Here is a 24697-nt window from a genome sequence, read left to right on the forward strand (position 1 = left end):
CTCCTCAAGAGACGCAGATCCATTGCCCGGTTAGGGGAGAGCCGACTGAACTAGCACATAGAGTGCCTGAGAGTAAAGAGAGGCTGTAACTTTACCCACTCTGTCCTTACTGAAGTGCAGCACTACCCCCGCCCCCCTCTCCTCTTAAAGGTTAAGGGGGTTAATTATTCAACATGAGAGGGGATTTTAAGGGAGAACTGAAAGTGGACACAAGTCAACATAAACCCCTCTTTTGTTCAATTCATCCGCTCTCTCGCTGACTCTGAAATGCACTTATTCCCATGAGCAGAGGTATGAGTGGAGGCTTTTTTCACTCTTGGATGTCCTCCATGATAAGCCGCACACTCAAGACGCACACTGCAAGACTACACTCACACACAGCTGAATGAGAGCGCACTCATCCTTCTCCACATGTTCACAGCTTCTCGGCAAAAAGAACAAGAAGACACCGTCACTTCACTCCCAGCGTGGCTCTCTTACCATTGTGGTTGTGCTGCAGGGTCTCAAGCACGCTGGCAGAAGAGTCCGTCGCTCCCAACTCGGCCAGTCTGCGGCTGGTGGCGCTCAGCTCTGACCGCAGGTTGGTCACCTCCTGGCTGGCTGACTGAATGGCCCCATCGATGCGCTGGGCAAGCTGCTTGTTGTCATCCATCATTTTCAGGATTTTTGCCTGAGGAAGAGAGGGGAATCCAGACAAGGTGTCATACTGACAAGTTGACCATTTCCTGGGAAGGAAGGTGCCCCCAAATAAATTCCTCCTTTTTTTTCCCCTGTTCTGATTGCTCCTTTTCCCTTTTTGTTTTATGAGAAAGCCAAGTTAAATCCTCAGAGCAGTTAGTCCTTTCCCTTAAAGAGAGGCGTCCGGCTCAGGGGAAATGTGTGTTTGCTGGAAGGAGTGTACGTTTCAGAGGCTGTGTGTGTGTGGTGAGAGTGTGTCAGTGTGCAAGCATGCCTGTGTGTGTGTCTCTGAGAGTTCGGTAACAGCATGAGTGTGTCTGTGTGTGCATTAGAGCGCCAGCACTGCCCCTGTGAAATGTGCTCCCCGCAGCTGACTGTTGAAAGGACACAGAGCATTGAGAGATGACAAGCGCCTTTTTAAATGGACTGTACCATTCGCAGAGAAAGGCGAGGGGGTGGGGGAGCACGCTAGGACACATAAGCACATGGAAAATCAGAGTCTCTCAACACAGCTGTTTTCAGGAGATATTGTCTGAGTTTCTGGGAATGCGTTCATTGCTGAACAAACTCGCAACAAATTTCTGTAATCCGGTGAAAAAGGACTAAATCGAAACACTGCAGCTTTTTCTCTTTCTAACTTTCTGCATGCAAATCCTGCACAGGACTTGTGGACAAAGGGAAGGAAATCATTAGTTTGACAAAGGAGCAGTTGTGTGGAGAAAACAATAATAGTTGTGCAAACAGGGCTTTTTTTTCACATTATCACAGCGAGGTATTCGTCCGGCAGACAAAGGCGTTTTTTGAAGCCCTGCTCTAATGTTTCAGGCTGAAGTTAAAGAGGAACATATTCATCCCTTCAAATGTGCTCTAACATTATCATAACACATTTTGATATCCATTGAGTCGACTCGGATATTATTATGATAGGAGTGTTCAGAGTAACTCAGTTAAGATTTGACATATTATTCTGTATAGCATTAAGCGGGGGGCTCTGAATGCAATCATAGGCTCCTTCCTGCCTATCCTTTAGGCTAAGAATGAGCTTTAGCCCAAGGCTGACTGCCACATGTGGAAATGTCCTACATGCTGTGTGACTAACTATGCAATACATACTTTTTTGTATCTGTATCCAAAATCTATGCTCTGCCTTCATAATTGTAATTCTTCTTGCTTCCTTCTTTCCTTTGCAGTGCCACAGCGTGGCTGTGAAAACTGCTGCTTATATATTAGAAGTATTGCAAGACAACAACATTACTTTCAAAATGTAAAGTATACCCCAGAAACTGAACAGGAGACAGACTGATTGCGGAAGCTTTCTATATAGAAAAGCCTCACGACGAATCCGGTGCAGCCCATTTGTAAGTGAGCAGAGCTGACAGGGAATAAACATGTTTCTCAATAGTCATCGGATACAGGGCTTAAAGGATTACACTGCCTTTCTTTTTATTGTCACTGCACATGTAAGCATAGTTTGGACCCATTTCACATCATGCATTAGCTTGTTATTCTTGTACATGAATATGCAGTATTAAGTGAGCAGCTTATCTGAACCAGTATCAATAAACTAACAGTGAACACATGAAATCATCGCTCTAAAGTCAACTGAGTCAACTGTTTTGCGACTGCATCTTTCACAACTGTGACTTCAGTATAGTGATCAATATCATATTTTGATTCCCAACCATAAATGTGGGAATATCTGACTTTCTACACAATCTTTTTACTCATTAATGATAACTTCATTAGGGCTGCACCACACGCACGTCTTTCCAAAGATATCAGCCATCGCCAGTTTTTTGACTCTTCCTAATGCTGACACACCTCCAACTGTTTTGACAGCAAGCACTTATAATTAACCTCTCTGTATAGTCATCTTTTCCCTTTAGGACTGAGAAAACCTGCCTCAGTTGCCAACCTAGCACCCCAACTCCATCCTGCTATTTTTCAGATATAATCTGACATTGGTCTGCCAAAGCATGCCCACTCACTCAGCAGTACAGCTGTGTTGTTATTGTTTCCCAAGGTTGTATGAACTAAGACCCCAACCTATCCTGCATGTGGTAAACACAGATCAGCCACGGCACTGCACAAGCCTGGGTAGCGTGCAACTGCTGTGTACCGTAGCCTCAGGCGCTCTGCGAGTGTGTGGGCCAAATATTGAGTTGCACACGATTTGCTCAAGAAAAAAAAAACCAAAAACTTAACTGACCGCTTAGACTATGCAGGCGAGGAGATTTAGAAGAAAACACACACACACATCGTCCACCCGTTCATCCATCTGCAAGACACGAGTCACCCCTCCCTCTTAGTAAGTGAACATCATGCTGTTATTTATAGACGACCCTGCCGCCGCATATGATACATTAGTCACAGAGGAGGGCAGGCATAGACTCATACACACGCTCATTCTAACACACATACACAGGGCAGCTAATAATCCCAAAGTCATCTGATGTTCATTAATGAAATTCAGCTCTTGTCAGGAGTGCTAAAAGTCAACTGGGCCCTTTTGGGTAATCAAGATGCCGCACTATCAAAGTCTTTGTATCTTTCTGTACAGTCCTTTACTGTTACACTAGAGCAGCGGTCCCCAACCTTTTTTGCGCCACGGACCGGTTTATGCCCGACAATATTTTCACGGACCGGCCTTTAAGGTGTCGCGGATAAATACAACAAAAATAAAACTAGTACCGGTACTGAAAAAAAGAAGATTTATTCATAACACACGTGAAAAGACCCAGGAAAACCGAGTTAACGATAAAAACGATAACAAAATAACGCTGAAAACCAATAAAAACCCTGAAAACCATACATTTCACACCTGAGCCTCTACTCTCGCGGCCTGGTACCAAACGACTCATGGACCGGTACCGGTCCGAGGCCCGGGGGTTGGGTACCGCTGCACTAGAGTATGTCTATAAAATATGCTTATACTATATGCAGGTATGCACATTAGGAATGGTCAGGCTTTTCAATTTTTCAAATAAACATTAAATTGAATATAGTTTTAAAATTTTTACTACAATTTGTATGTGTTACATTATGTATTTCTTACTACCAGCGCTCAGTAGTAGGTTCTGTGCTGTTACCACCAGAAGATGGCAGTAATCCATGTAAGAAAAACGTGTTGCTAGACTAGTAAAACGTGGCTGACGCAGTGAGATTCCACGCTAATGTACTAAGAAGAGAGACCCCTTGGGTTTAAGGGCTTTACAAATGCAATGTAATGTAAATGTCATGTTTTATCGAGCAAAGTCTGTTATTATGTTTTTACAATGTCTTATTCATGGAGCCATATAAACATGAAAATACAAGTTACATGTGACTTTGGATTCTGCCATGCATTAATAAAGCGGTATTTCCATTTTCCCTCAAAAAATAGCCTACAGCAATAAGGGGTCTTGGAAAGAATTGGAAAGTAGTTTTCTAACTGAACTGTGGGAAGAGTGTGGATGAGCTGATTACAGTGGGTTTTTCTTTTTCTTATAGAAGCCAGTCTTGCCTCCGCCTTTCCAGTTATTTCAGGCTGTCAAAAATAAGCTCCTCTGTAAACAGGTGGGATAATTTTTATTTTCATGGGCTTTGGGACATAAAAACACTAAGGATAAAATCACCAGTTGCTTCAAAATAAGGTTGAATGGTTTTGGGGGTTCTTTACACTTCCCTGCAGGCTATGTACAAGGTTTTGTGACAATGCAGTCATGTTTATCAGAGCCAGAATGATACAGGATTTTTAAAACCGATGCTAATATTTGGTCATTTAAAATGCGATATTTTGTTGTCTGTTGGGTTTATCGCTACGTTTTTTTTCTTTCAGATGCATGAAAAATACTCAGATTACCCTAACTTTGTTATTTGCACTTATTTACGCTTTGCCTGACTCTGCTTGGATTAGCTGATTGTTGTTTGTGGCTTTTTGCTAACAGGGAAAGTTGCAGAGTGCTCTCTGGTGGACAAAGTGTGCAACGTCAACACTCGAAACATGGCTGGAAGGTGTTTCTCCTGTCTTTTCTTTTATCGGCAGTTAAAAATGCTATCAATAATCTTTCAAATAGCTAACATCAGCCAATAAATCATTTGTGTTTTCTATTCCGTCAGAGCACCAGAAACATTTGCATTAGCCAGGAAAGCAGTGTGTCGACTTACACATGTCTGCACTTTAACAAGTAGATACTGAACACATGCTAACACACAGTTGAAACTGTCATGTATCTTGACGTGCATCACTGCAAACAACAGTATCGGTTTTCCTGTTTAGCTATTGATTAGCTCCTTGGTGGTGCAGGCCGAACCACCACCATTTTTTGGTATCTGGGAATTCTTCCATTGATTTCTAGTCAGGATTTGTTGAGCGTGACATCTCTTGTCATTACCTGAATAAATCTACCATTTTCCTGCTTGTTATGTTTGTTTTCTTTGTTTATTTTTTGCGTAACCAATTAAAACACATATCCTCATGTTCCAAACATGAACATATGAATTTTTGTGTCCCATACACGGGCCATCGTTTCAGTTTCTTTCTTTGTGTCTTGAATGTGTCTGCTGGTCACTGCAGTGAATAGGGACCAAGTGTATCAGTAATTAGTGGGTGTGCTTTGAGTTAGGATTACCATATGAATGGTGACAGTAGGGAGTGGGATCAGTGCTATATAACCACTCATCACTGTGCTGCAGCACCCTGTAGACATTTTACAGGCAAGTCACTGGAATCAAAAGTCATAAAAAAAAGTTTCAGGACAGAAATCTGTATGCAGTAGTTTTTTAAGCCTCCATGATTACATTTTTTTACTTACATGGGCAAGATTTTGTTGTTGGGCAATAACAGCCAAAACTTACAAGCTTTCTCTAGCATGGTATTTGTAGCCTGGCAACAACAGGAACCAAATTCAGCTGTGCTAACAAAATAAACTAAAGAAAATTCCTACATCTGTTACAACTTTTGACAGTGTTTGCTTATGAATTGTTTTAAGTGAGTTTCCTAGCCTCTGTTCTCAACTAAAAAGCATTATGTTAGGAAAAAAAACACTGAACAAGTCTAAGTACATCTCAAAGAAAAAGACAGCTATTTTGCTAGAAATTAAATTTTACACTATTCTTTTGTTTGCCCTCACTCTAGCATAGCAAATGCATTAACTCTGCTTTCTAAATCAACTCCTAAATAGGCGCAAATGATAGGATATAAGAGAGTGTTTATAAATTTGGTATAAATCATTTTTCCTTTGACTTGGTGAAGCTCACAGTGGTATGTGCAAATGAAAATTTTCTATATGCCTGTCTTTTTTATAGACCTGTCAATCAGACAACGTTCAAAGAGGGTTTTTTTTTTCCTGTATTGCCTCATATAATTGCTAAAAGATTCAGCCAGGCATTCAGAGACTGAGAGGCGTTATTTTATTATTTCTATAACACTAAGACAAGTGCTGCTAATCACTGGGTGTGCCCAAAGGGAAGTTTTTACAAAAGACACACAGACTACTAATCTATATGCAAGTGTTCACTCACAGTCTTTGTTGGTCTGATAGCAAAGGGATATGTGAATAGACATTTCTTGTAATCCGAGCATGACACCATTCCAAATCTTGTAACCTCCAGAAAGGAGGGTGTTCTATATTTTATAGTACTTTGTGCTTTCAGGAGTTTGCCTCTAAGTCAGGGACCATTGCTTTACCGATAATCTAAAAACAACGTATAGATACCTGCACCACAATCTGTGCTTACTGCCTATGCCCCTGCAATGCAGAACTTATGGGCTGCACCAAAATCACCTGCCTATTGATAGCATCTGGAAAGGCCAGCCAATGAGGTGGAAAAGGTGCTGTAATGCAGGGCCAGGCTGATGTGAATTCCTGCATTTGTGGGGGTTTTTTCAGGCAAAAGGAAATGGTTTAATGTCCCCAAAGGAGTAAGGAAATTGAGTTTTTGTAGCTGAACGCTATCTTCATGCCTTATCAAGATCATCTTATCGCAGGGGAAGGGGGGACTGGACTTAGCAGGGAAAGTGTTACCTCTCCTGAGTCAGATCACACGGGACACACAAAGTAACAAACACACACTGTGGTGGAAAAGTGGAGGATCACGCTGAGGAAAAGACGACGCACAGAGAGACATACACTGACAGAGCTGTTACCCAGTGAGACCTCAATATGATTCAAGAGTGTGTGCACTAATTATAACTAATTTAGTGCAGAAAATCTTACATCTTGCTACAGACACAACAGACTACACAAAGGAAGGAAAACAAACGTCTAAAATTCCAAAACTTACTTAATGTTTGGAGTTTTTTTATTCAGCACCACTTTGTAGCATGCCACTATAGAGACATTTTATCTGCTGGGTTGCGATTTCATGGAATGCGCATTTGACTAAATGTTTTAGCGTAGGTTTAGTTGGGGCAGCGTACAGAACTGAGCTCAGCCAGCAAATCTCAGTGTCAGCCTACAGTACATCAGCTGATGGCTCAGCTGATTCCCTTCGTATTTGCAAATCTAATGTGCAGCGTGTTTTTTAAGCTGCTTCAGATTCTTTGCTCACCCACCTCCGCCCTTCATGCTTTTCATGCTAATTCCCAATTTACTTGATGTCGTGTCCACCATGATTGATGCCTGCTCTGTTCTGTGAAGCCGGTCTCGCTGCCGCTGCTGTAGCAGGGCAGGAGGTCCCAAAACAGAGCCATGTTGCAAATATAATTTACTGCAGGTGGAATAACAATCTTATTGTGACTAAACCTTCTACTCTGCTACAGTTTACTGATTGTTTACAGCTCTCCACAATGGAGCCACTCAATTTTGTGACCTAAGGAGAGCAGACCACCTCCCTAAGCATCGGTGTTTCATCTGAACAGAATTCACAACTCGAATATAAAATGCTTAATATATATATATATATATATATATATATATATATATATATATATATATATATATATATATATATATATATATACACACACACACACAACTTCATCTGTTATGGAAGATAAGACAAACTCTGACAGTGATCGCGTCTTAATGATTTGATTACTGCATGATGCCTTGCTGCTTTGTGCCAACTTTTCTTTAAAAGCACATTGATCCAGTTATGAGCCATCTTTCAATACAAAATAGAAATCGCACAATCTCAGGTGTGCATAAAGCATCATTACTTCAAAAACAGGCAAAGTTACTGCGTGATATAGGAGGTGGTGTAAGCTCATTACACAGGAGTGGGTGTAATCTAGACAAAGAACAGACGCGAGCATTCTGAAAACACAGAATTATGTTCACTGTGCTGTTTATTCTCAACCCCGAGTGTCCTTTACTATTCAAACTATGTGAAAATGGATATGACAGAGCAGCTGGAGGATAGGAACAGACGACTCTCAGTGCAGCGGTAGCTTTCTCTCTAACCCCAAGAGATTAGCCGGACAGTTGTATAACTGAAAGGTCATAGGTTTGATTCCCACAGGTATTAGTCTGAGCAGGTGAGCCGGTCAGTGTGGGCACTTTCATGATGTTATGAATAGGTGTAACGACATCTCAAAGAAAACGGCAGTCTGGTTTGGTAACCTATTTTCCCTCGAGTCGTTTTTACAGTGTAGGAGATGAAAAAGAGGTACGACACAAAAGTAGAAATTAAGCAAGGGCCCTCTTCCACCAGTCAGGAGCGGTTTCAAAAGATAATTATATACAGTTTGCATTTGAAGAAAAATTTGCGAATAACAAATTATAAAGGGAAAAAATTAAATAGACCACAGCTAACCAAATGAATCAGAACAAGACCATTAGGAAGGTAAAGGAAAAGTCACTAATTGGCTCTTAATTCAATCAACATTAATCAAAAGCTCGCTTATACATCACGTATTACAAGACAGGTATAAATGAGAATGAATAAGTTCACTTTTGAAAAGGATGAATCGTTTTGAAGACGGCAGCTTCAGCGTAATTAATTCGTGTAAGTGCATTAAACTAGGATTAGAACTTGAGGGGCTCTCAGGTGCATGCTGGCCAAAGCCAGTGATCCCACTCCCAGGCTCCACCTCTCCAGCTGCTTCGTGGAATTCACCCACCTAGGGAGTTTTTAAGTAATCATGCCTCGATAAAGGAAAATGTCACACATATTAGAAAAGTGAATAGAGAGAATTCTACCACAAATAGACCATACAGAGTTGGATATAGAGGCAGAGAAGAAGAGTTCGTGACTGTATGATTTTGTATTCATTTGGTATTATCAGCATCGTTTCCAGTATTTATAGTGTTCCAAAAAGCTTCAGATCTTTAAAGAGAAAAACAGTTTTCTGCAGTTGGTAATTTGGCTGAGGGAAAAATAAAAGGTTACTCTGAGCTTCAGAAATTTGTTGCAGGGATGGGAGAACTGCCAGCAAAGTCTCTCCAGTCACAATCCATCATGAAGTCACCTCCATCAAGACTTTATGGTAGAGCAGGTAGGACGAGACCAGTCAATTTGACAGGCACCCTTGGACTCCTCCAAATGGCATTTAAAAGACTTATGAGGATAAAAAAATAATTCTATAGTGTGAGGAACTATGTCTTGCTCACTATGTTTGGCAAACACAAAGCACTTCTCATCATCTGGCTATAACAGCATCCTAAAAGTGATGCATGATGGTACTGGGGTCATCTCAGAAGCAGGGTGAGAACAGAAGTCTTAACAGAAAATCAGGTCCAGAGCGCAGGGACCTGTAGCTCGGCTCATGACTTACCTTTCATCACAATAACACAACAGCAATTTTATCTGTATTAAATCAATGTTTGCAAAAAACATACTGTTTCATTTCACCGCATATGATTACTCAGCCAAATTCACAACTACAAAAAAATCGATATTTCTTTAATCTGTAATTCTTTAAAGAGTCTGCAGCCAGAATCATCTCCGTGAGGCAGGCGACTCGTGTCAAACAAAGCTCCCGGTGCTGTGTGGATATCGATGCCTCCGCCGTCCTTGCCACCATCAGCACTGCGTGTACTGCCAGCTAAGGAATAAAATACACAAATACAGCCGGGTAAACACAGTTTGTTGACACATACAGATAAGTTTCCCACTCTGTCTGACAAGAGGTTTGAGGTGAGGAAGAGTGTTACTGGAATAATTCGCATTTCATCCCAACTCTCCCAGTTTCTCTAATCTCTTGTTCTATTCACACTAAGCTCCTGTTCATATTTTCCTGCCTCCACATGGTCACTGACAGTGTGAGGCACATCCAGATAGCAAAGGAAAAGAGATATTTTTTTCTGGGAAAGCCATAAGTAAGCCGGCTCTGTGGTTAAAGCTCTGGGGCTAATCTCCGACACAAACAGGTCTATGGGCTTTGATGAGAATTAAGATACACGTTCCTTTGAGGTGAGACAAGAGAACAAAGATGCCACACTGGGTTTTTGGCAAAGGATATATATATATATACACATATATATCCCCTTTTTATTTTACTACTATCTACTGAAGGCTGTGTTTGTGTTAGGAGTGGCTGAAGGAGATTTTTTGCCTAAGCTATCAAATTAAACCAAATATATGTTATGAAGTATGTTATTATTATTATTATTTGATATTTTTTAAAGCATTTTAAAAGTCTTTTTGAGCCTCATCTCCGTTGCCTTTTATTCAATCATGAAAGTGGAAAAATCTGGTCTTTTAATCTTAATGAAACACCTTCCAAAGGTGAACCTGGCAATGGTGCACTATTGAGTGAAATATTGAATAATAAGCCTGCTACTGGCAGGGACTCACTTTTGATCATGTTCAACGGGGTAGGAAGGTGAGGGCTTAACTGGCTTTTAATAACATACTAACTACTCATTTTTGTGCTGTCTAAGAAATGTTTTGGAGCCTAATTTTCAGATTCCTTTCTTTCGTTTGTGTGATGTGATGACTACTTTGTGTTGTTCAAAGGACTGGAAACATTTACTGTAGCCAAACAGAGTCAAATTCTAGCTTAATTCTAGGTTTTGTCACATCACAGACAGAAAAAAAATCAGGAGAAAAAACATACATTTAAAATGCATTTCATGACAGCCAGAAAAATCACTCCTGATCAGCGTCAGTGGCTGCTGACTTGAGCTCACAGATGGTCAATTTTTCTTGCTAAAGGGAACGCGTGGCGTCACTTGTGATGCTGTTAATGTTCTGTGAACTAAAATGCCAGGATGAGCGTTCAGTAGTTAATTGTAACTGTTTATATGTCAACATGTAGGTCCGCCTCAGTGTGCGCAATGGAGAATAATTGCATGTTTCAGGCTGAGGGGCAGCTCTTGTTTCTTCTGTTTAGTATGCAGCATCTGTCATCCCTGTGACGAGGACTGAGAGAAGCACTGTTCAGGTGCTCTGTGGTGTGGGGAGGGGGGCCGCGGTTGATGACGGCTGGCTTGATGCATCCTTTCAAAACCATTTCCCCTCTAAGGCACAGCACATGGACGTCAAGCTTTTCTACGCTTCGACAAGAATGATGGCAAATAAATAAATAACACAAATATTCAAAGAGATTTTATACTAGCAAAACACTTGATTGGCGTTTGGAGTTTTATAGATATATAGCACCTCTCAAAATGAAACAAGAAAATAATACTTTTAACTTCTGAGGAATTTAATCTGATTTATATGCTGTTAGTGTTTGTTTTGATTTGTGTACTTAATGTAGCAGATTTGTAATTACCAAATAAAACACCAATAGAAAATCATTTTCGTTTTTTGAGGCGTCAGAGCCCTCTACATTTGTTTTGTCCTTGGAAATTTGGCACGACAGATTAACTTCGCTGTAATTTGATCGGTGTATTATCTGTATGGGAGAGGAATATAAATAGTTCATCATTTAACTTCCTCCAGCAGAGTCTGGGCTTAAAGCAGAAGGTGGGCCAAATATATTAGATACTGCTTTGCAACATCTGCGATTTCAGCACCCCATATATTACCATTAGTCCATTAATCTGTGTACTTACATGAAACAGCATAACCTACTTAGCACAGAGGACAAACGACTACTCGTTCCCCCAAGTTTTTATAGTCTGGTCATTTGCTATAACTGCACATAGGACAACTAACACAGGAATGACTCAGCGAGGGTTAGAGCTAGCTCCAATAACATGTAAAACACATGTAAGTACATTGTATTTTATGGCACATAAAATACAATTTATTGTATTTTCACTTCAATTTGAAGCCATGATCAGTCTTCATCATGGCTATTTTCATCAATAGATTGTTTAACTTGGAAGGAACAGTGCAAAATTCAGTGAAACAGAATTGGCCGAGTGCTAGTGCCGAGTATAAACAACCTGAAAAATACAGCACCAAGCAATCATCACTTTTTCACTGACTTCATTCAAACTCTGAGGCTTTTCTAAACACAACAAAGCGTCCTGAGTTTCTCATGTTTGTGTCTGTGCAATCCCACTTCCACACTGCTCCACAGAGAAAGCAGACTGGTCAAAGGCTGTATTTCTGAACTGCGGTATCCAGTGTATGATGAGCCAGTGATCCACAAAATAGTAAGGACAGGGGCCGCGTGCCTTCAAATTATTCGAGTTATACTAAACACTGCTGATGACCCAGCTCCATTTTACGCTGCAATGACAGTCTACTGTGCTCTGAGCACTTTTAAATCAAAGGTGACCTACAGCTCGTAACACACAAAGCTGCTGCTTCTGCTCAGCTGATCATGCTTCTGTGTAGGCAGCACTGTAAGCTGCTGCGTGCACATCGTTTATGGGTTAAGATGCCTCACTCTCTCACACTGCTGCTTAGTTACATTTGCCTGTTTGTAGTCACACTTCTAATATCTCATGTAAGCTGATCACGTCATGGTAGTTCAAGTCACATTTATACAGCTATAAATGTAAGACTGTAAGATTTATTACAGTAAATCAGCATCTACAACTGCAATATGCTGCTAAAATTTAGGGCATGTTAAAAAAACGTAGTTTATACTGTATTATATGTCATATTTTCCCAAAAAAGCTGGAGGTGGTAACTGGAGAGAAGGGGATGGATGGATGGATGGATGGATGGATGGATGGATGAATGGATGGAGTTCTTTAGGTTATTGCTGAGGTGTAGGGTTGACCTACCGCTCATTCTCCCATATTTTAGAACCAGACTCAGTAACATTTCTTCAAAATGGATTATTGCTCCACCATGCAAACACACACCATAAGCTAAATTTTATTCGAAAATAATAAGATGATGACGGTTAATTGTTTATTTCACCTACAAAATTCCTACATGCTCAGCTCAGTGCTCAGTGAGTTAATCAAGTGGCACATTCCAAACTTGATTTTGGAGATGAATGCAATTCATATCATTGCCTAATGATGTTTATTCATTTGCAGAATTAAATAGACTCTCGTTGCCACAGTGCAGATTCAAATATCTGTACCAGATATGAAATGCGGGCCTGAACTTGAAATCCCGTATATGTATCAGATTAATACAGATGTTTTGCTGATGACACCTCTGCCTGTGAAGGTTACTCGCATATGTATCCTCTTCATATTTGAAAATACGTCCTCCTGTCTACGCGGTGCAGGATAAAAGGTCATCTATGCTTGACCCCAAGCTGTCAGAGCGGCACACTGGGTCGACAAATGGCTTTGGAAATAAAGTGAAGAAAGCAGCTGCATTAATGGAGCGGTGAAGTGTGAGCTTAAAAGCACGATTTTTAAAAAGAAAACTCTTGCAGAGACTAATCTGTGTTTTGCCAATGAAGACATGAAGAATCAGTGTTTGATGATGCCTCGCAGCTGCTACAGTACCAATCCAAAGTTCTGCTTGGTGGGATTGGTTTGCTGCCGGTGTATATAAATATGATTTTAAAAGAGGGTGAGGAGCTCACAGTCAGCATTCTGTGAACTCCCCCCCCCCCAAACTGGTACCTCAGGAAAAAAATAAAAATAAAAAACTAGACTCTATATCTATGTGTGTATGTGTGTGTTTACCCAGCATTACCAATAATAAACTTGACTACTTAGCTATACTCCATGTATCGTGTTGAACAATCTGCTCCTTAGTCCAATCATCCTGTACCTGCACCCACTAAAGTAGCACTAGCCACATTCCGTAATACATATTGGGTATCCCAATCAAACAACAACAAAAAAAAGACAAACACAATGGCGGTCTCCCACTAGCACTGTTGAAAAAGACACACGCATCAGGGAGTTTATTTCTCACTTCGAGCATGAAGGGAAACGAATGTAGATTATACCAGCGGGAGAGCCTTGTTCACATACAACAATAAAGGATTTATCCTACAAAAGTTAGCGCGCAAAAGTGGCTAGATATCAGCTGAACACATAAAAAAGTATTAAGTTGTAACATCCTTATGTTTCTACTGCTCTTTCCTACTGTGTGTGAAAATTATACATGAAAATGGCTCACTTGCCTGTCCTCCACTTTATAGCTTGCCCTCGCTGAGCAAAACAGACTCTTTCACCAACTAACCAAAACATAAACTACAATCTGTGTAAACCCAGTTATATTGAGATTTATTGAAAATTAGAAAGATACTCTTTATGTTTCCTCATCTACTGTGGCAACTCCCCACACGCACGTTCACTTAGAATAGTCCAAACGTGCAAAGATGAACCTGTGTGTGGATGTGGCTGCAAACACCTAGACACGCCGGTGTTGCAAATGCTTGGTACACGCACTGGATGCATGTTACTGTAGCAGGACAGATTCAATTTAATATGATCTATAACACTGATACTATTAATTGACTGCATTATTGGAAAAACAAGGTAAACGTCGTCTTGCATACGATCCCTCTGACCACCCTCGATCCCCGAGGCCATCCTGCATCAGCACAAACCTATTTCTAATCATTATTTTTTAATAGCAAAAGTTTCAGTTGACTTAATTTGACCTCTATTGTCAAATAACTGTGATAAACACGGCAGCTACTGTGATAAACACGGCAGCTACCGTGCATGACTCCCACAATTCTACTTAAATTACACCAGCGATACAAGACTCACAGGTGGACCTCAAAGGCACACAAGTGCTCCATCTGGACGAGAGGTCTGGAGGAGGAATTACCATGATTTATGGCCTTGCTCACTGTTATTTACTACTTGTGTCAAAAGCAGCCAGATAGGAGGTGCCTCGTGGGAGCATCCCAGTGAGGACAGAAGAAAATCAAAGATAGATAAAGTGTAATTATTCAGGGGGTGGAAGACAAAGAGACTAAAAAGGAAGAGTACTGAAATCCTACCTTTTGTCAAATAAAGTGTGTCCATAACTAAACACAAAGGTTCAATAAACTCAGTTAGAGGCAGCAAAGAAACAGTGGAACAAAGATGCATTTCAAACGTCCTTTTTTGACAGCGGGATATAAACTTGAATAAGAAAGAAGAAACAATGTGTGTGACGCATTCACCCTTTTTTCAGTTTCTCCAAAAAGGGAGAGGAAATAATCGAGGAAGTGTGCTCTGCAGGGTTCAGTCAAGTGAATGATCAATATTCAGCAACACTCCTCTGTGATGAGTCATTCAACTAATGATACAGGCTGGATCAATGGTCTGCTGCTGAAAAATTCCAGCTATTTTTATTCTGAACTTAAAGCACACTCTCGACAAACATAATGAATGTTTCATGATGTAGCACCTATTATGAGAACACCATCTTACTGTGTCATTCTCCTCCTTTTCTGTTAAAACTTGGGAAATTTGTCTAGATCATTTAAAGGGCTTAGGCAGAATCTCATAGTTCACGGTGAATCACAAGGCAGAAATAGTAAATAATGTTCGTGTCAAGAGCAAAGCTGTGGCCGGGGACACTTTGATATCTCCTTTGTCATCATCTAATGCGTTCTCATTTATTTTTTCTCTTAAATCTAATCTATCTCGCTATTATTTTCCATCTTGAATTAATTCCATTTGCATCACAACGTCTTAGAAAGCCATAAAAACATGTCATAAAATCTGTAAAGGTAGATTAGAACTGATTTCATTAAAGGCCAAAGAGCTTCAATTTCATCCTTGCAGTAACTGAGCAGTAAGGAGCACGTAATCAAAAGACAAGCAGGTTCTTCCATTATATCGCCGCTGTTTACATACTGTGATCATCTGACCTTTTCAAACAGACCCACGGCACGGCAAACACATGGAGGAATTCAGACGCAGAAACTATGACCTTTTTTTAATTTGGCAGGCGCTCGGTCTGATAGTGAAGTTATCAGACCTTTCCATCAAAATTGAATCGACATCAGTTAAACATGGCCGGCCATTCTATCGCTCTCCTCGTCATAGCCGGGTAATGGACCCCAGCAGAACCCTGAATAGATCATGCAAATTTTACCTTAGCCCCGGTCATTTCCATTTCCTCCAGTTAATTAATGCACTAAACATATTAAATTTGTCTTTGAGTACTAATTGAAAAATGTCAATCATTTTCCTGAACAATTCGCTTGTTCGTGATTGGAGTATGACTAATTTCTTATAGAGTGTCTGGAATTGAAATGTAAATTACTGAGAGCCATTAATATCCATATGCAAACCCAATGGAGACTCCCGGCTCACCCTTATTTGATAATGAATGGCAGTGTCTACACTGAGAGGCCACACTGCAGCTAAAGGATGAGCGCCGATTCTGCAGTGCTGCCATGCATTACCCCCCCTCATCACCACCACTTCCTTATCTAGTGCACAGAGTCAGGCTCTCTATGGATTTCTCATTCATTCTTTAAATCACACACATTTTAAAACACAATTAGAATGTGACTAAAAAAACAGTCATATCAACATATTGATCGATATACTTTTACTTATTGATCTCTCTTTCTATAATAATCCACAATCGATGCATTACCAAACAGCCCAAATAATAATACTAAATATAATAATATGAACTATTATTATTATTATTTTATTAAGTGTTTTTACAATACAACATGCAAAACTATTTATCCCACGTTTGGGATTTACACAGATGATATAACTCAAGGCCTTAGGCTAATTTTTATGTGCAGTCCTCCTTTTATTTTCTCTTGTGACACCAAAAAGTACCCAGTAAATATTGGAGGCGAGGGCAAAAAATATTACTCTTAAAAAAAAAAAGAGTAAAAAGAATGGCAAAGGTACTTCTGATTAACACTCCTATGAGTGATCTTCTCTGAGCTTTTCTAAAGGAGAGCTCTAGTGCTATGGATGCAGCAGTCCAAAACAGGGTTGCTTTATAAAGTATGAATTAACAGAAAAATTGTTTAAATCCAATCTGTGACTGTTACTAAATGGTAAATGGACTGGTACTTATATAGCACCTTTCTACTCATTTTAAGCACTCAAGGCACTTTCTACTGTAAGTCTCATTGGTAAATCGCCTGTATTTGTATAGCGCTTTTACTAGTCCCTAAGGACCCCAAAGCCAGTCATCCACCCATTCACACACGCATTCACACACTGGGGCGCACTGACAGAGGCGAGGCTGCCGGACACTGGCGCCACCGGGCCCTCTGACCACCACCAGTAGGCAACGGGTGAAGTGTCTTGCCCAAGGACACACCGACCAAGACTGTCTAAGCCGGGGCTCGAACCGGCAACCTTCTGATTACAAGGCAAACTTTAACAGTTACACAGCTCAGAGTTCAGTTTCTTGCCTAAGGATAGTGCAACACATGGACTGTAGGAGGCAAGGATCAATCCACCCAACCTTTTAAGTAGTAGACAAAACACTCTACCACTTGAGCCACCGCTACCACAGCTTCCTTTCTCCAAGCAGGAGCAGAATCCCCAACTCTGACATCTCTTCTTGTCTTTCTTTCAGCTTGTAAAGAGCTGTACTTTTATCATGATCCCTAGGATTGATCATGCTTTTGAGCTTGTATCCTTACATAGCTCATATATCTGGGTTTCTGTTTTTCTGAATTCTAGTATTTGCAGTTTTAATTCTGGATCTTGCTGGATCTTTATTTGGTATATTTTGGGTCCCTACAACGGCTTCATTATTCTTGTAATACTTTACAGTTTTGTGATATTGGTACCTCCTGTCTTCAGGTTGTTATCATTCCTGCCTCCCCAGTATTTCTCTGCATTATATTCAGTGTGAGTTTCCTTGTCTTTGTACTCAGCTAGGTTCAGTCTTGTTTTACTTTCTGACTGAGAACCTTCACAGACATTTTACTTTGAAAGTTAGTTGTCTCTTGTAACTTGCTTTGAATTATAATTCCTGCCTGTGATTGACTTCATTACTTTCACCATGTCTCATTTCCCTCCTGTTCCCAATTGCTAACCTGACAACTTCCTTCACTATAATGAAAGGAATAATATATGTTGTTTCGAACAAGTTATATTTTGAGATCCATATTTCTTCCTTTGTCATTTCTTTCTCATATTATTGCAAGCAGGATGATGGTCATATCCACTGACACTGTCCTCAAAGTCTTTTAGGACACTGAACATACACACGAAGGCATACATACTATACTCGACTGGGCAGGGTTTTGGGTTACCTTAATTAACCCTACTAATTAATCTTAATTAGCCTTCAGAGTGATTACTACAACAGCAGTGCATGGTTATATATAGTGACTGCATTCTATGCTTAAAGACAGAGGATCTTCAGCATATTACAAACAAAATGTAGGAAGTTGCAATGATAAAAATCCAGGAAAACAAATAAATAGTCTAATAGCTTGCCAAACAGATATATAGGCCAGCAGGCAGATACCAATATTACAGAGATTGATCTAGCAACTGTGATATAGTAAACTGCATGCTTGCTTCAGGATATTGCTCTCACTGCTCAGAGCGGAGGTCTCGCTGCTGCTGCTACTGCTGCTGCTGCGGCACAGATAGATACGAGCCATCTGCAGCAGCTTTCAGCATGGTAACGCGTCCCCATCACACAAAAGATCCAATAACTCATGCCAGATCGTCAGATGCTACACAATATTACCTTGATCCAAAAGTGTTCCCCCAGGAGCGACACCCAATCAAACTAACTTGTCTTTTGCCATCCAAATCATGTCCTACTAATAATGTTACACACTCAAACAGGCTTACAGGATTACAACAGTCTCTGGAACCTAGAATCTGTGCTAAAAACAAACATGAAAAGGACCTGCAAGAAGATTATTTCAGCGTATATGTATGAGGCACTTACCATGTAAAAGCAAGAGCATTTGAGCAAAGAAACCTCCGGCTTTTATTTTAAGCATTTTATTTTATTTTACATTTTTACAGAATATTCATAAAGGCAGCTTTAATGAAGCACATGTGATGATGCATTTAGCAATTTTCGATCGCCCCACTTCACCGTACCACCTCCCTCTGAATACATACGAGTGACGTGAATAATGTCCACTTATCCAAGGGAGGCAGCTGTTAACTATCGATAATGCAACGGGCATTCGTTTAGCAGTTCGAATGTGCTGGTGTGTGTTTTGAGTTTTCCGTTCCCAATTACAGATAGCAGCCGTGCTTGTTTGACTGACGCTAAATGACCCAGGGGAAGAGGACACAATTGCTCGCTGAGAAAGTGAGAGTCATTTGTTCTAATTTAATATTTATCTATTGAGAGAGGCTGAGTTATCAGAAGGAGCTAAATTGAAAGACACCCAACCGTGCCCAGACAGAGTCAGCGAAAAATACCAAAAAGCAGCCAGCTTTCATGACCCTTAACAGAAGCTAGGGAAGGTGTATGGGACAAAGACAGGGGCAGTGGATAAGTGAAAGACGAAGAGAACAATGAGGTCTTTTCACATATTAACAAGCACTTTAGCTTCTTCATAATGATTTTGGCTCAGTTTGAATGCATCTTTTGGAATTCAATTGTGACTTACACAAGTATTAAAGGTGCGGTCAGTCATTTTTTCAAAAGTTGTACTCACATTGATAGGTGTGTAATTAAATCTTCAAACAAACTCCTCAATTAACAAACTTCGTAAACTTTTACATTTAGAATTAAACCATTAAAACACATAGAAGCAGGCTGTTTAATGTCCCACCACCATGAACACGGTAGCCGAAATGGACTGTTAGCTAACAGCGACTAACCACAGCTAACAGAGGCTAACAGCAGTGCTTACCTCAACAACTCAACTCCATATCATTTACAGAAGTGAGATTCAGTGACTCGCCAATTTGTATCAGAATCCTTTCACAGCTTCCTCCAGTGTAAACGAACATGGACACATATTGAAAGCTGAGGTGAACAGCAGACTGAAAGCCTATACTCACTACAGATGAATGGCCATCATAGTTGTTTGTCCTACAGAGGTTACCGTAGGAAAACAGGATTCAACTGACTTCAGTTTGAAATCTAATGACATGTAGTGGTGAGATACACACTGTAACTTTAAAGAACTCTGCTAATCTTGCACAAATTCTCGGCCTCACTACTTTATTTAACGACATGCAAACAAAAACACTATGGACTGTGAGCACAGGGAAGTCCTGTTATCTAATACTCAGGCAATACTGTGTTCACAACGAGCGTGTAAGCTTTGCAGTCAGGCTCAGAAGGGCTCATAGGAAAGTGAGACCTAATCCCATTTAGTCTGGTGTTTAACCACGAGGAAATCTATCCCATCTACTTATACAGTCTGTAATCGCTGTTCAAGATCAAAGACAAGACCGGCATCTCTCTACGTCAAGTAGATGGAAGAAAGTACAAATAAGCATTTCACTACATATCGTACTGTGTATGACTGTGTACGTGACAAATAAAATTTGAATTTGATTTAAAGTTTAGTTTCTGGGGAGGGGTTTCATCATTTTGCTTTTGCCTTAAAAAGTGATTTTTGTATCTTGACAAAAATCTGCATTTTAGTCTAAAATAATCAAATAAAAATATTCATCTTAAATTTTAATTTACTAATCAAGTTGTCAAGGTGGGGTTTGTTAATGGCTTTGATGGGATTATTAATCGACAAAAGCAATGCTCAGTGTGAGCTCTAAAATTGTGGGTGGTGGAAAGCCTGGTGGTGGGAAGGCTGATTAAATGTGTAAATGTGGGGAATAAAAGCATGCTTTCCAGCAGTGTAATATTTATTGTGAAGAAGCATTGTTACAACAAGGACAAAATCGACCAAACACAATTCTTGTTGCTTTTTGTGCTAGGTATATATATATCAACCATTTGAACATTTTCTTAGGTATCATGAGAAAACGAAAGCACTTGGCACCAAATTCTGTTGATATTTTGTTGCTTTTGGTCCTGTTGCTGATAAATTTCATTAACATGTAAGCTTTACTAAGCTCATGAAATTCTTTAGGCTGCTTTGTCAAGTTTTCTGTGTTGCTGTTAATGTGTTCAGCTGCCAGAGAGGGGAGGGGCTGTGTGTTTGCCTGCCTGCAGGTTGTTGGTATTGATACTGAGCGTCTAATCCAACAGTAATTTTTAGTATTGATTTTTTGACAACCACTCAGCTTAAAAGAGTAGACCTGCAACTATAATGCAGCTAATGGCAGAGCATGGTAAAAAAAAAACTGCAGAATTCCCCTTCAATGAGTACAACTATGTTGACATAAACAGCTGTTAGACAATTACTGGTAATTGTTTTCCTCGAATACTTAAAAAAAAGAATATTCACACCAAACTGTATGTCAGGATGACTACTCCTACTGTTAATTCCCTAGTTGTTATATTTCAGTTCCTTTACAGGTGGTAGTATCCTTGCCGCTAATTGCCCCAAGGATATTACCACTATTCAGTGACCTTGACCTCAGTTGTTCATAAGATTATACTGTAGTGTCTTTACAACAGAAAATTGTAATTATTTTGTCAAGATGTACTGTGAGGACTGAAATTACACTTGAGTTGCCACCGCAGAAGCACGGCTGAAGACTACAAAACCTGCCAACAGATTAGTTTTTGTAATCATAAGCTGAGTCACCCTGACTCAGATAACATAAGGCATGCTTGTAAAAATGTGTTCAGTGATTTGCCTGAATTGCATTCTTTCATTTCTAAAAGCAAGCCTTTACTTAAAGTCTCTGAAGGATAAAAAGAGACATTATTTTGTGTCGTACTCAAGGCCTTCCACTCTTAGGCTCACTTGGACTTTGAAAAGACACGCTGCACTGGAGAAGAATTGAAAAGAATCTCACCTCACTCAGTACCAATACCCAATAACAAGAAATGATAAATATGAATTTTGGACAATTATAACCCAAAGTCCAAGAGTTGCACTGGGTATTCTTATCTCAAAGCTTCCACCAGATCCAATAAGCTTTTTCCCACAGCTGCGCTACACTGATAAGTTCTTCAGAACTCGTGAAATGGAGAGGGCTGGCCTCAATTCATGCTTGAACACAACATGCTAATGATTCCAAAGATAATGCAATCCTTAATTATTTTTTCATTATGAGGCACAGAAAAAGCGATTACTCCAAAACTAAACACTGCTGAGCCGTGCATTGTTAAGTCTGTTCTCCATTTATTGAATTCTTTAAACCTTGTTTAAGAGAGAATAATCCAAAGTGATGAGAGGGCTTTGATACCAGCACCAGAGCTTTTCAAATTATGGATTAGACGAGTATGAACTGTTCTCTTTGTCATCTCTTGCTGAATCGCCTTGCTGTGTTTACTAAAGCTATATGTGTCCGCAACATGACGCACCCTCCTCCCCTTCACGACATATTTCAAAAAGGTTTTATCATCTTTCAATCAGCGTGGTCCAAACTGGGGCTTTTTTTTTTCCTTTTTTCTCCATCAAGCCCGACGTGATATGAGCTGCTCCAGGCTAGCTAAAAATGTTTTTTAAAAAGAACCCTATTATGTTAAAAAGTGTAAAAATATCTGATATAACGGGAAATCTATTTGTGCATGAACCCAGTATCACAAGGACAACTACAGGAGCCAGTTTCAAAGACATACAGTTCATCATAAACTTATTGATTCTTTTCTGTGTAAGCTGAAATTTGATCACACACTTTTACCAGAGGCCTATAGCAGTGAACCTGACCTGTTGTGTCGCTGTGTGATTTTTAGCCCCACATATTAGTCACATGTGTGCAGTGCACATTTCCAAATCTTTCCATTAACATCTGCCCCCAGACAGGCTGCACAGTTCTCACTATGTGCATTAGCAGAAACCAAAAGTTAGTTTATTGTAGTTTTGCAGAGACTGTGATAAAACTCGCTGCTCCTGTTAATGCACTTGAACCTTAGTTTTCAACAGCTGCATCTGGCCTAAAAACTGTCCGAGAGCAGCTCCAAATATCAGCCTCTAAAAATGGTAATAAGGGTCTATCTAGAACATTCGGGTCAATTAAGTGTACCATGTTTAACATGATACTTTGCAGACACAAGGGAAACAAGCACAATGTATTTGTTATGAGCCACCTCTTTCATAAGAGATTTCAAGCTTTATGACCTAAAATACCACCTTGATATGAGATGTTGTTACCAGGGATACTATGCTGCTATTCCCAGCACAAAAGCACAAAGACAAGGAAAAGGTTGGAACAATCACACCTACATATGAAGCAATTCACCTGTTGCAGGTTACGTAAAGGGGCACAACTTTTGTTCCTTATGAAGAGGCATGATTATAAAAACAACTGATCTAAATTTGGCCGATCTTCTGTACAAGGTTGTTTGCACCTCTGGACTTCTTCCAGCAAATGTCCCACTCAGGCTATATTAAAATCTAAGGTTCAGGGACCCAAATCCAAATGTAAGCAAGCAAACATGACCCTCATAAAGGAGTACTCTGGAAAGCCCTTCACCAATTGACCTTCATACAGGGCCTCATACAGCAGATTTCCATTGGCCAGATTTGACTCTGGATTAACCACAAAGACAAGGAAAGACACAATGACGAGTGAATACCTAAAAGGGTCCACATACCTGCTAGACAGAGTGTATTGCATTAGCTGGCTGCCTTCAGAATGTCTGTCTTCCGTTCATTTATCAATACCTTTGATCCCCAAAGGAACCTGTATTTATAATTGGAATATTTCATAAAGGATCATGAACCATTCAGTGGGAGCTTATATATGGATGCCTCTTAAAGACTTTAACCAAGTCTTTACCATTAAAGGAGTACTTCTAAGTAGCAACACAATCTTTTTCCCACAGAAAATGCAAATGCATATTCTCTAATTAGCATGCAATTCAATTTTATATTCTGCCAAATTACAACAACACTCACCTAAAGGGTTTTTATGTTGTAAGACTTTACAATTAAACAGAAGAAAGCCAAACAACCAGACAACCCCCTATGAGCCAGTACTTGGCGACAGCGGGAAGGAAAAACTCCCTTTTAACAAAATGAAACCTCTGACAGAGCCAGGCTCAGGGAGGGGCAGCCATCTGGAAGGCTCCCAGAAGCCTAGGCATACTGCAGCATAACTAAAGTCAGATTCAGATAATTTGTAACCATTTGTTTTATAAAAACTCTTTCACATTTTGAGGTAAAAGGAATTGATGTCTTTAAAAGTAATTGTAATTAATAATTGAATTAATAGTAAGGCTTCTATGAGCAGTCTTGAATAGGTCTAATAGACACAATGTAAGAAAACCTTTAAAACCTGCCCACTCTGCCCATCTCAGGGGCTCCTCCAGAATTTTTTCACAGGAGTGGCCATATGGGGCCATATGCTATTAATTGATATCACTAAAAATAGGTACATAAGAAAACCAAAGACAATAAGTATTAGAGCATGTAAAGTGTGAACTGTTGCCTGTCTCTCTGTTGGCTCTGAGATGTACCCCACCCCCCACCCCGGCCTCACCAGAAACATCACTACAACTTAAACCAACTACCATGCGAGTACTTAGACTAATCACCTGGTGAAAATCTTGTGTTAATTCTCCCTTTTTAACACAATAATTCACTCTAATATTATGCTTCTGTTCTGATCAGCTCCTCCATATCCCCACTTCCTGTTTTATTGTGTTGTTGTTTTTGTTTGTCTTTGGTCTGTTCCAGGTTCAGCTGCCTCAATTGTTCATTCCTTGGTTTCTGATTTGTATATATGATTGTTATCTTGCTTTTGTTTTTAACTTTTTTCTGAATTAAGCTCTAGAATATCTCCTTGACTGCACACCGAAAAAAGATTCTTATATATTGTTGTAAATGTTAAATGGA

At 40.0% G+C, this 24697-nt stretch overlaps 1 protein-coding gene across 3 annotated transcripts in view; it reads right to left on the bottom strand.

Annotated features, from left to right (window-relative positions):
* Positions 1-24697, bottom strand: part of LOC113012890 (kazrin) — a 182402-nt gene that overhangs the window by 118310 nt on the left and 39395 nt on the right. For all 3 annotated transcript variants that reach the window (XM_026153314.1, XM_026153316.1, XM_026153315.1), the window contains exon 4: positions 481-670. In XM_026153314.1, the coding sequence (XP_026009099.1) occupies positions 481-670 (190 nt within the window). The remainder of the gene's footprint in view (positions 1-480; positions 671-24697) is intronic.

Source organism: Astatotilapia calliptera, chromosome 20 (genome assembly GCF_900246225.1).
Source record: "Astatotilapia calliptera chromosome 20, fAstCal1.2, whole genome shotgun sequence".
Lineage (NCBI taxonomy): Eukaryota > Metazoa > Chordata > Actinopteri > Cichliformes > Cichlidae > Astatotilapia > Astatotilapia calliptera.